At 45.4% G+C, this 12904-nt stretch overlaps 1 protein-coding gene across 1 annotated transcript; it reads left to right on the top strand.

Annotated features, from left to right (window-relative positions):
* Positions 1-38: 38 nt before the first annotated feature.
* On the top strand, positions 39-8806 carry TRMT12 (tRNA methyltransferase 12 homolog). The gene is made up of 8 exons (XM_053474197.1): positions 39-165; positions 527-607; positions 888-1056; positions 2556-2754; positions 2874-3024; positions 4720-4829; positions 5566-5723; positions 8440-8806. The coding sequence occupies exons 2-8, from the start codon at positions 534-536 to the stop codon at positions 8803-8805; spliced, it is 1227 nt and encodes a 408-aa protein (XP_053330172.1). The 5' UTR covers positions 39-165; positions 527-533; the 3' UTR covers position 8806.
* The last annotated feature ends 4098 nt before the right edge of the window (positions 8807-12904 follow it).

Raw genomic sequence — 12904 nt, forward strand, 5'->3', positions numbered from 1 at the left:
TAATTCCCCGATAGACATCCTTTTGAGTTCCTTTTGGTGGACTTCCGGTCGGGTTAAAAAAAGGCTTTCTTAGTAGCGAAGTGTTTGTTTTATACGTTTAATTTCGGAGAGTTGTTATTTCTTTTTCTTTGACATTTATCTTAGCTCCTTCTCCTCTTTAGGCGGGTATGTTATTTTCCCCATTTGTAGACAACCCCTTTGTTTTTACATCGGCAGGAAATAAATGCTTGAATTATGAAAGGCGAGTAGGCATCAAAAAGGTTATATGAAGCTTACAAGACAAAATGGGAAATATTACAGAAATCAACATCAATCACACAAGAAACTATGCGCAGTGCAGTCCAACCATGTAGGAATTAATAGGAAGTCACACGATGTAGGCATTGTTAAAACATTCGTGTGATTGCTGATGAGAATGCAAACTAAAACACGTGACTCCTGAGTTTTGATTACTGATATATGTGATCGCATAACTCCAATTATGTGCCATTCATATATTTGTGATTTGTTCTCCATGTAATGCCAGGTGGGTCATGGAGGCGGAAGAAAACCGAGAGTCAGAGATCCCAGCTCTCCTCACAGAAGCTGCCTTTTCACAGAGATACAGGTAAAATACCAGATTCAATTCTTTTGGAATATCTAAATATAAAACTGCAGTCTAGGCTGTAAGCAGGACTTTCCTCAAACATGCCAATGGGGTTGCAGAAACTGTAGATCATTGCTTATGACTGTAAAATGTACTGAACAATATACTAGTGTTGTTAAATATGAAATTACCTTTTTGCTATTAAGTGTGTGGCTGGATTATAGAACACCTCTTAGTGGTAAATGAATGCTATTTAATGTGACTAAAATACAGAAAAAATACCCTATCTTGTTTTTCTAAGAGAGCATCTAGAAAAGACGGGAATTCTGGATGGACGCTACAGAGCGCAAAAACTCACAGAGGGTACCGTGGCCCTTCCAGTAATCAAAGAGAAACTCAGCACATCTATACAGGAAGAGCTTATGACCGTTGTAGCTCCTGGGAGTTCATGCAAGGAAACACTGATAAAAGTAAGAATACTCTGCTTATTTTGTAGTAGAGATTAAGCAGTGGAAGCCAACACAGTTTCACTCACATTTTTATGTGAGAAACAGTATAACTTGTACATGGAATATCATTTCAGATGCAGATGCTGATATTTAACCCCTTAAAGACAAAGCCCGTACATGTTTAAAAAGCATTGTTTTCAATGGGTTTAGGAACTGCCCATTAGGCTTTAAGTGAATTTTTTTGGTAAGAAAAGCTTAGATGCCCTCACAGCAACTCCTGTAGTGTAGACAAGCACCGGCTGGGCTAGCATCAAATTGAACTAAACTTTTATTCAGATTCATAAATACCGTATTGGCCCGAATATAGGCCGCACTCCCCCCCCCACACTTTAAGTCTTTAAAGTGGGGGTGCGGCCTATATTCGGGGTCTAGCAGTCCCTGGCGCCAGGCAGGCAGCGGGGTTAGTATACAGATCCCCCGCAGCGGTGCAGGGGACCTGCATCCTACTCTCTGATACGCTCAGACAGCCTCCTCTGCCAGCACTTCCCACGGGGGGAGTGCCGGCACGGGAGATTGTCTAAGCGCATCGCGCAGACGTGCAGCAGCGATGAGCGTGAACGACCTCCACTGCCGGCACGTCTGGTCGATGTGCTTTAACAATCTCCCTTGCCGGGAATTCCCACGGGGGGAGTCCCGGCAAGGGAGATTGTTAAAGCACATTGTGCGGATGTGCCAGCACCGGAAGTTTACGCGTATTGCGTAGGTGTCCCCTGCCGGCCCCGCAAGACACACGGGAGTCTGCTTTGGTAAGTCGTGGGGGGGGCACATCTTGGGGGCAGAGTGGCAGCGTATCTCGGGGGGGGGCAGAGTGGCAGTATATATCGGCTGGAGGGCAAAGTGGCTGTATATATCGGGTGGAGGGCAAAGTGGCACCATATCTCGGGGGGGGCAGAGTGGCAGCATATCTATTCTACATTTTTTTTTCCCTTAAAAAAGCACCTAACTTTAAGCGTGCGGCCTATATTTGGGTGCAGCCTATATCCGAGCCAATACGGTACATGTTAAAAGTCCCACACACAAGAGTTACAACATCTGCTGACGTGACACATTGTGTCCACAGATGGAATTAATCACATGGGTGCATAGGAAGCACTGAAACCAGTTTAAATACCACCCACCAAATAATAAGTCACATATGCACCAAAACATGCATAGACTCAAGGGATCTCTTGTGCAAGTAGATGGGGCTCTTGATGATGTTATGAGTACTTCATTGGGGCCCTATTATATATAAATTACATTTGTCTATTTCTGATAACCGTGCCTAAACGGCAGCTATTCCCCCATGTGATTGGTAAGCATACTTCATGAGAACATTGTTATATTTAAAAGAATAAAGAATGTCCATCAAAAAGAAATGATGATGAGGATTTTCAGGATGAGATTTACACCGTAACGGCATTTCCCTGTTTAACGAAGTCAGCAGTGTTTATTTTTTATTTTTTGACTATGACTTTCAGAATCCGGTGCTATCGAAGCGGGCCCGGATTAAGTCACCAGGCCAGAAGTTGCGTAAGGACTTGTACGAGCTTGTAGAAAGCCATGGTTTTGCCTGGGGACGAGAGCTTGAGCGGGACCTACCTCACGCATGGCAGGTGCATGGGGATCTGGTTGTTCTCAATGAAGACTGCTTCACCGACCCTTTTTGGAAACAACTTGGTGTGTATGTTATGATCTAAGAATTGTGTATTATGCACAATGCAGTTGTGTATTGCTGATTTTAACAAGAAGTAAGCAACCTCTTACTTTTTGTATATTTTGTTTGCGATCAACTCCAGGCTCTGAGCTTTGGATGAATGTGGCATCCTCAATGGGCGTTAGACGCTTAGCAAAAGAAGGCCGCATTCTGAACGATGGTGTGAGATCTCCCAATGTAACCTTGCTACTTGGTGATAGTGAATGGGTGGAGCATATTGACAATGGAATTAGGTGAGTTGTGTGAGTTATAAGCAGGCATTAACTATTTCCTCTATGTCCATCACTTACCCACCTATTTAATGTTTGTCTATTATCTGGAACTGTACCATCTGCCTTCAAGCATGCGCTTATCACACCCATTCTAAAGAATCCTTCCTCAGATCCCACCTGTTTGACTAACTACCGCCCTATCTCTCTGCTTCCTTTTACCTCTAAGCTGCTTGAACGGATTGTGTACAATCGCCTCACAAACTTCCTCTCCTCTAATTCCCTCCTTGACCCTCTACAGTCTGGTTTCAAACCCCTTCACTCTACTGAAACAGCTCTAACAAAAGTCTCCAATGACTTGCTCTCTGCCAAAGTAAAAGGTCACTTCTCTATTTTGATACTACTGGATCTCTCTGCTGCTTTCGATACTGTTGATCACCACCTTCTTCTAGACTCACTTGCTTCTATAGGCATTCTAGAGACAGCTCTCTCCTGGATCTCCTCATATCTGTCTAACCATTCCTTCTCTGTCAACTTCTCTGGCAAGACATCATCGCCCCTTCCACTTTCGGTTGGTGTCCTCCAAGGTTCAGTCCTTGGCCCTCTGCTGTTCTCTCTTTATACTTCCTCTCTTGGCAAACTAATCAACTAATTTGGCCTCCAGTATCATCTATATGCAGATGATACCCAAATCTACCTGTCTTCTCCTGATCTCTCTTCATCTTTCATGTCCCGTATTACCAATTGCTTGTCTGCTATTTCTTCATGGATGTCACAACGCTACCTGAAACTGAACTCATTATCTTCCCTCCCTCCATCTCCACTACCTGAATTCTCTATCACCATTAACAACACGACTATCTCTCCTACTAACCAAGCCCGATGCCTTGGGGTCATCCTGCCGCTTGCACCTAAAAAAAACATCTCTTGTATCCGCCCATTCCTCACCCAAGAATCCACAAAAACTCTGGTTCATTCACTTATAATTTCCCATCTTGACTACTGCAACATTCTTCTGGTTGGCACTCCACTGTCTCGACTCTCTCCTCTACAGTCTGTCCTAAATGCCGCTGCTAGGCTCATCTTCCTTGCACGTCGCTCCTCTTCTGCTTCCCCCTCTGTGAAACCCTCCACTGGCTCCCAATTACCTTTAGAATTAAATTTAAAATCCTGGTACTGACATATAAGGCCATCCATAATACTGTTCCTCCATACATTTCTGACCTCATTAGCAAATACTCTTCTACTCGATCCCTACGTTCTTCCCATGGGTTAAGGCTTTCCTCCTCACTTATCACCTCTTCCTTTTCCCGTCTACAAGATTTCACTCGAGCTGCCCCATATCTCTGGAATCTACCCCCAAGGAACCTCTAGCATTCACCCTCCCTCCCCGACATTCAAGAAACATCTAAAAACTCACTTCTTCAGAGAAGCATACCATCTCAGCTGCTAGAACTTCCTTGTCATCGATACAACCACCACACTACCTCTCACCCTTTCTCTATGCCTTATGTTTGTCACCCCATTTCCCTCTAGATTGTAAGCTTGCGAGCAGGGCTCTCTCCACCTAATGTATCGGTTTGTCTTAGTCTGTCAATTCTTATCTTGTCACGTCCCTTGAATTTATGTATTGTATTAAGCGCTGCGTAAACTGTTGGCGCTATATAAATAAAAGATAATAATAATATTTCCTCCAATGGCATATGTCACTATTAACAGGTATACATTTGATGTCACCAAGTGCATGTTTTCTGCGGGCAACATAGTAGAGAAGCAGAGGATTTCGTCTTTTTATTGCTCTGGTGAAGTAGTGGTGGATCTCTATGCAGGTGAGGTATGTTCTCTATTAGAAAACTGAGACAGCAGAAATATTGAATTAAGTTTTTATGGAAAACACAAAAAGTCTGAATGGAGCCATGTCAAACTAAATAGAAGCATCATCACATCTTGGTCACAACTACCGTGATTCAGGACTGCTGACAGCAGAAGTTCTTCACCCTGACGCACCTAGCAAAGGGTTGAGTCCTAAAATAAGCAGACTTGAACTTAGATTATCCCAACAGGGAGGAGGCTTATGTATAGGCAGGTGTAAATAGTCTGATTGTAGGTAGCACTACAAGAGTAGCCAGCTACATGTACAAGTAATCTGCAGGTGAATGCCAGGACAGGTGCGCAGAGCTGGTAGTTAGCCAATGCTGATTTTGGCACACTAAACGAGGTAATCAGACAAAGCCATGTAATCAGACAGAGCGGGTAGTCAGGATAGTCAGGTCTGGTACACAAATCAGCACAAGTCAGCAAGGTACAAATTCGTAAGGCAGGGAGTAGTAAGACAAGCCTGGAATCAAATTTCAGGAACGGATATAGAAATTACGATAAGCAGGACCACACAAGGGTGTTTTTTTTTTTGTTTTTTTTTTTTAAACCTGGCGCCTAGCCTGCCCTGCCCCTTGCTGTGCGTCACAAGTGCGCCCCATGAACAGACTGGAGAGAAGTGATATTAATACTTGAGTTTTAAAATACTAGTTATATTAAGCATACATCTTTTGTCTACCCTCTTTTTAGGTATTGGATATTTTACCCTGCCTTATCTAGTTCATGCTGGTGCCTCTTTTGTCCATGCTTGTGAGTGGAATCCACACGCTGTAAAAGCTTTAAAGCAAAATCTGGTGCTTAATGGGGTGGCTGAGAAATGCCAGATCCACGAGGGTGATAACAGACAGGTAACAATTACAGCCAGACTTGTTAGCTAAAGATGTGTTCTTAGACACTTAAAAGTTTCTCTGGTACACACCCTTGCCACTTTATTTTTTAGGTTATGTTACTGTCTCATGTTGAAATACCAATTTCCTTAGCCTCTATGTGGCACCCTTACAAGTTAGGTGTCTGTGATTAATCAATAATGACTTACAATAAAAGAGGACTCCTTCCCTTTACTCACTGAAGGACAGGCCTTGTCTCCACAAACTTGGTTTATTGTCGGGACCGGGATCTATATTTTCAATTTTTTTTCTTTTTTTTTTTTTGCTGTTCAGTAAACATATGGAGCAGAGGAGGTTATTTTTAGGATATGAAGTGATATACTTCACCTTTACTTGATTCTGGGCTGCCTCTTTTAAATCCACCAGGGGAAATGGTCATGATGTGGCTCTGCATTTCAGGGCACTGTGCAAAAAGCCTTTCAGGATAGCAAGCTGATATCATATGCCCCCCTTGCCCCATGAAGCAAAAAGTCTCTAGAATTATGGAAGTCTCATCTGCTTCTGATATTGGTGAGGATGAATATGTTGTTTTGGATTATACTAAATCCCCAAAGGATGAACATCCTTAGGATGCATTGGCTGTGTTCCATGATGAGGAAGTGACCAAGCTAATCAAAGCTGTCAGTTGATTCAACTTCCAAGAGCAGCCCTTGTAACATTCCTTTTGTAGAAAGAGCATTGTGCTGATCACATTTACGGTAGATATCTTACTGAAAAAGATAATGAAATAGCACCGCCACAGAACAATTTTATTTTGGTGGCACCGGTCCAGGATAAAACAAGATGTTTCTGATGCCAGATATTTACAACCGGTAGGAGGAAGATTGTCGTCTTCTTTTCAGAATGGAAAACTACAACAACAGACAATTTGGTGATTGAATCAATAAGAGATAGTTATACGATAAAATTGCTAAAGCCTTCAGTCCCAAGATTTATCATTTCAAGCCTAGACCTCCAAAATAGAGCGTTGCTCCAAACAGTACAACAAACTATCAAAAAAGTTGTTGGGGAAACCTGTTTCACTGATAGAACACTGTCAAGGAAAGTTTTCCAGGAAAAGTTCCAGTTCGAAAATCAAATGGCAGCGTCAGACCAATTTTGGAGCTATGATTTGTTTGTAACAGTTTTCTCAAGTATAGAGTCTATTCTGCGCACAGCCCTTCTATCAACAAGAGATATTGGATGGTCTTCTGGATCTAAATGATGCATATTTACATGTTCAGGAAAATGACATAAAGTTCCTTCGCTTCACCTATTGGATAAACGAAAAACTACATCTTCAGTTCATGGTATTACCATTTTGACTCACCGCACTCCATCCGTGATGGAAACACCGTTTAAGACAGAGGACCAGAAGATTGCTTATTTGTGTGGAACACTTTGAAAATTTCCTCCTGAAGAAGCGGGCCAATTTAGGGAAATGCTTTCAGGGATGGAAAACTGCCATTTCTGAATGGTGGACTCTTATTTGTTCCAGCTGTACAGATGTTCTGCTGCTATTTTGCGTATTTTGCACTTTTTAGAGTGCGATATATATTGTAAGCGTCTCGTCTTAATATCATTGTGTATATTCAGTGATACAGCGCCAATGGGTTTTTATTGTTTATTTTTAGAATCATAGAGTTAAATAAACTTTTTTGATAACCCTGTTTGATCCTGGAAACTTGTGAATGCATAAATATCACTCCCCCTTGATATATTTTGCTGTCACGATATTACACTATTGTTATTTATATTTTTCTCTTTATGTAATTGGTTCCCAATTTTGTTTATGATAGGAGTGCTGCATGAGCTCCCAGCAGAGTGCTGGATTTACTATTTAGGAGGTTATTAGATTCTAGGTATCCATCACCTGTGGTGTTTGTGTGTGTTTCTGATCATTGTATTAGCAGCAAAGCTGAAAAGGCAAAGGTATGCATGTATACCTTGACAACTGGCTCATAAAAGCACCATTAAGAGACATTCAATTTCTCCATGGTTAGCTAAGAAATTGGGAAAATCAAATCTTTAGTCTGTAAGAGAGACTCGAATTTTAGGCATGATTTTAAATTGTATCTCAAAGAAAACTCATATGTCTCAAAGAAGAATAAGATTTATATAAATTGGAAGTCCGGAAGTTATGGCAGTCTTACGTTTGCAGAATCTGACATGCCATGAAAAGTTTAGGCTACCTCACAGCAGCAATTCCTGCAGTTAATGGGCAAAAACACCCTTAAGGTAAATACAGAAGGAAAAAGTAACTCAATGTGACAGGCCTCCAGATACACAGGGTGCCAACATATGCATCTCAAGAGAAGTTCATTCCTCCCTAAAGCGATGGGAGCTTGATCAAGCTCTTAAAAAAAGGCCTGAGATGAATGATACTCATGACAAACAGTTCTGCCATCGTAAACTAAATGTATAGTCCTTCACAATTTGATGTCATCTGCATCAATGGTCTGGTTACCAAGGGGTCATTTCTCTTGTTCACCAATGACAGAACCTTCATAGTTGAGCTGTGGTCTAGAAAAAGTGTGTCCCTATTGCTATTTTGTTATCTTTTTATGGCAAAACTGTCCAAAAATGTACTCCATGCAATATTTACTAAAACCTGTTCTATTGGAATATCTTAATTTAAAAACATACTTGTGTGAGTAAAGTCAGTAAGAAAAAACAAAACATCTTTATTTCTCTTTAGTTGTCGTTGCAAGGTGTGGCTGACAGAGTAAACCTGGGCCTTATCCCCTCCTCAGAAGCAGGATATCCGGTGGCTTGCAGAGTTTTGAAGGATAGTGGAGGAATACTACATATTCACCACAATGTGGAGAGCTTCACTAAACATATGGCAGAGAATAGATGTGATACCGAAGAGGATTCCAGAAAGCAAAGAAGAATGGCTTGGATTCAATGGGCAGAGGCCGTTGAGGCTCAGGTCCGTGCCTTGCTAGTAGAGATCAAGGGGAGCCTATGGCAAACAAATATTTTACGTGTAGACAAAGTTAAGTCTTATGCCCCTCATATAGACCATGTTGTTTTGGACTTAGAATGTAGACCCTTGGTTTAACCATGAAGCCAAATTTTCATAGAGGCTAAAAAAAGTTTCTTGCATGTATATAGATCCACAGAAACCTACTGTATTTTTTGTGCGTAGTTTTTCAGCAACATTTTAGTTGGCCACAAGAAAAATATGTTGGAAATATTACCCATTTTTTGGAAATCTTGATATAGACCATAATATAACCTTAGATACAGAGTTGTTTTAGCAGTCATGTTCCAGCAGATTTATAGATTGCTACTGCTCTATTTAGCAAATACCCATAATAATACTACAGATTAAAATGACCTGGGTGCATACTATTATGTCCTGATGCTAATTCTACTGTTTCAGTTGTTGTCTGTATTTATTTGTGCATTCTCATGTCTTGTGCTTCTTATATGTTACTTTCATTCTCATTTTCTCAAATAGAAAAAAATAAAAAATATCATCTCAGTAACTTCCAAAAAAAATTCTCTCCCCTTTAGAGGAATTTATTCTAGATTGATGGGAATTCCTAATTTTATCAGATTTTCAGACGGATCAATAACAATTAGGGATTAATCTAGCCTTGGTGCTGTATTAATCTAAATTTTATGAAAGACAGGAGGCGAGTATTTTGGCATTATCCTTCTTTACTGAAACCTCCAGCAGCAAAGGAGTTAACAACAATAATAATGACAACCAATCAGAAAGAACAGGACCCTATAACAGTCCAGGCGTCCAGCAACTCCTCCTCTTTCTTTGCAGTGGCGCCAAACAGGTGTGCCAAGCGACATGAACCGATGGCAGGAACAGCAGCCTCAGAACAGGCAGAAAATCCATAGACAACCAGGAAATGGAAACCGGAACCACTCACAGGGCAGCAGAGCGACCTGAAAAAACAGAGATAACATGACAATACCAGGCGAACGAACTTGTCACCTGGAAGAAACAGCCTGAAAAAAGGTACATCAAACGGCACCCACAAGGACCCCCCAATACACAGGGAGGGAAAAGAAAGGGAGGGTAAATACTCGCCTCCTGTCTTTCATAAAATTTAGATTAATACAGCACCAAGGCTAGGTTAATCCCTAATTTTACCACAAGACAGGAGGCTTCGTATTTTGCAATTTTAACGCTGCAACAGCGCACAGGAGGCATGCGGCAGAGGACGAAAATAAAAAGTGCGAAACGTAGACTCGCGTGACCAGTCTGCTGCGGACAAGACATCCGAGAGGGAGCTCCCAAGGGACAAGGCCGCCGAAGCAGCGGCGCCCCACACCGAGTGAGCCCCAAACGAAGCCTCAATGCCAGCCAGGCCAAGGATCCAACGGATCCATCTGGCCAACGTGGGAGAGGAGACCAGCCGAAACGGACGCACATAGGAAATGAAGTGGGGACCCAAAGCAGAAACACAAAACTGACGAGAGGCCGCAAGGTAAGCTTGAACACACTGCGCTACGCAGAGCTTAGGCCTATCCGGGAAATAAGGGTAGGAAACAGAAACTGAGATTTTGTCCTCAGAGAGACGGAGACCGACACCCCTACAGGAGAAAAGGAAAAGGAGTCCACATCGAACGCCAGAACGTCAGCCACCCGCCGAAAGGACACCAAACACAACAACAAAGCAGTTTTGGCAGAAAGCTGGCGAAAGGAAAGGCGGACATTATCCGGTCAAGCCTTGATGAAATCTAGGACCCGCGAGGCGTCCCAGAAAGAAGAGTACCGAGCTGCAGGGGGACGCGCTTGCCGAATCCCGCGGAGGAGACGGCACACCGACGGGTCCTTGCCGACACCCAGGCCCGCCACAGGGACATGGGCGGCGGAGATAGCCGATCGGAACAAATTGATAGTCCGATATGACTTACCCAGGGAATAAAGGTGCGCGAAGAAGTTCAACACGGCAACAATAGGGGCTGTAGTGGGATCGCAACAGTGTTCCACACACCAGCGACACCACACATTCCAGGCCTGCAGATAGGACTTACGCGTTCCCAGGGCCCAAGAGCCCCAGAGAAGGTCTCTAGCCCCCGACGATAGTTCCGACACATCCCAGGATCCCCGGAAACCAGCTAGGCCACCAACGACAGGTGATCCTGAAGAATGAGAGGATGGGAGTTCCCCTCCGGGTCCAGAAACAGATCCGGAGAGAAGGGGATCGTCGCAAGACAACTCCAACAGCAGCGGGAACCACGGTTGCGTCCTCCACAAGGGGGTGACCACCAGAACTGTAGCCCCCTATCTGCTGAGGCAGTGGAGAGTGCGCAGGATCATAGAGAATGGCGGGAATGCGTAGGCGCCCCGACGGGGCCAGACCTGCAGAAAGGCATCCGCCGCCTGAGAGAGCGGATCCAGCAACCAGCTGAAAAAGGTCTGGCGATTTAACCTGGACGCGAAGAGGTCCAGATGAAAAGGACCCCGGGACCGATCCAGAGCCAGAAACACCTCCCGATGGAGGCGCCAGTCGCTGGCGTCCCTCCAGTGGCGCGAGAACCAATCCGCCACCAGATTCTCCTTTCCAGTTGATTGTCCAGACAGTACTGGTAGAGGTCCTTGGTGAGTTCCGTAAGGAGCTTCGACCTCGTACCCCCTAACCGGTTGATATACCGGACCGCGGACACGTTGTCCATGCGCAGGACAAGGGAGCAGTGGGTAACATGTTTGGTAAAACTGCGGACGGCGAAGGAACCCGTAATTAGTTCCAAACAGTTGATGTGGAGTCCACGCTCCTCGCCGGGCCAGAGACCCCCCCCCGTCGCCATCTCCCCGCACGCTGCGCCCCAGCCAAGTAGGCTGGCGTCCGACTTCAGGACGAAATCCGGAACCGAGCCGAAGATGGCCCGACCGTTCCAGGCGTTCGTGTGCGAGAGCCACCAACGAAGTTCCAAACGTGCTTCGTCGGACAAAGGGACGAAATGGTCGTAAGAGCCCACCGCGCGAAGATGACGAGTCTTCAAACGCTGGAGAGCCCGATAGTGGAGAAGTCCAGGAAAAATGGCCTGAATAGAGGCCGAGAGAAGACCTATCACGCGAGCGAGAGCCCTGAGGGAAACCATCGGAGATCGGAGCAGTCTCCGAATCTCCTTCTTGATGGCCAAAACCTTGTCCCGTGGCAACCGGAGCACCGCCGACACAGAGTCCACGGTGAAACCCAGGAACTGAATCGACTGGGTAGGGACTAGGACCGACTTTGCCTCGTTGATGATAAAGCCGAGGTCCTGGAACAAGCGGACTGCTAAGACCATGTCGCGGATCAGGGAATCCCTGTCGGAGGCCATGAGGAGTACATCGTCCAGATAGACGATGCACCGCACGCCGCGAGCGCGAAGATACTCTAACACCGGCTTCAGCAGCTTCGTGAAGCACCAGGGCGCAGAGCTGAGACCGAACGAGAGGCACGTGAACTGCCACAGACCCCCTCGCCAACGAAATTGGAGATATCTCCGATCCCCCGGACGGACTGGAACCGTCAAATAGGCGTCCATCAAATCCAGCCGCGTGAACCAGTCGTTCTCGCCGAGGAGATCCCTCAGAAGGTGGATACCTTCCATTTTGAAGTGGCGATAAACCACTAGCGAATTCAGGGAGCGGAGATTGATAACCGGGCGGAATTCTCCCGATTTCTTGCGCACGAGGAAGATGTTGCTTAGAAAACAGGGAGGACCGGGGACCCGCTCGATGGCGCCCTTCACGAGTAGAGAGGACAGCTCGGAATCTACCAGGGCCCACGAGCTGCGGGCCAGGTGGGGGGAAAAGGGAGGGGAAACAAACTCTAGACGAAAACCCGACACGGTCTCGAGAACCCAGGGGTCGGAGGTGAGGGTGGACCAGGCATGGGAGAAATGAGCCAACCGACCCGCAACCGGAATAAGGGGAAGGAGAGGACAAACTCTTACCCGCAGGCGTCTTCCCTCGGTAGGTGGAGGAGCCACTGCCTCTAGCGTAGCCACGGCCGAACGGGGCGCGGTCTTGGGCCTGGTAGGTCGTCGAGGCGTGGGGAAAACGGGGTCTGGAGCCGAAGGCGACTCTGCTGGCGGCACGACCCCTCTGCCGGCCAGCCCTGGAGGAAAAACGCTCCCCGGAGCGAAAGGAGAGCCTTCAGTTAGGGCCCCGTCGGCCGTCTGGAACACCTGAGCTAGCGGCCCGG

Source organism: Spea bombifrons, chromosome 8 (assembly GCF_027358695.1).
Source record: "Spea bombifrons isolate aSpeBom1 chromosome 8, aSpeBom1.2.pri, whole genome shotgun sequence".
NCBI lineage: Eukaryota > Metazoa > Chordata > Amphibia > Anura > Pelobatidae > Spea > Spea bombifrons.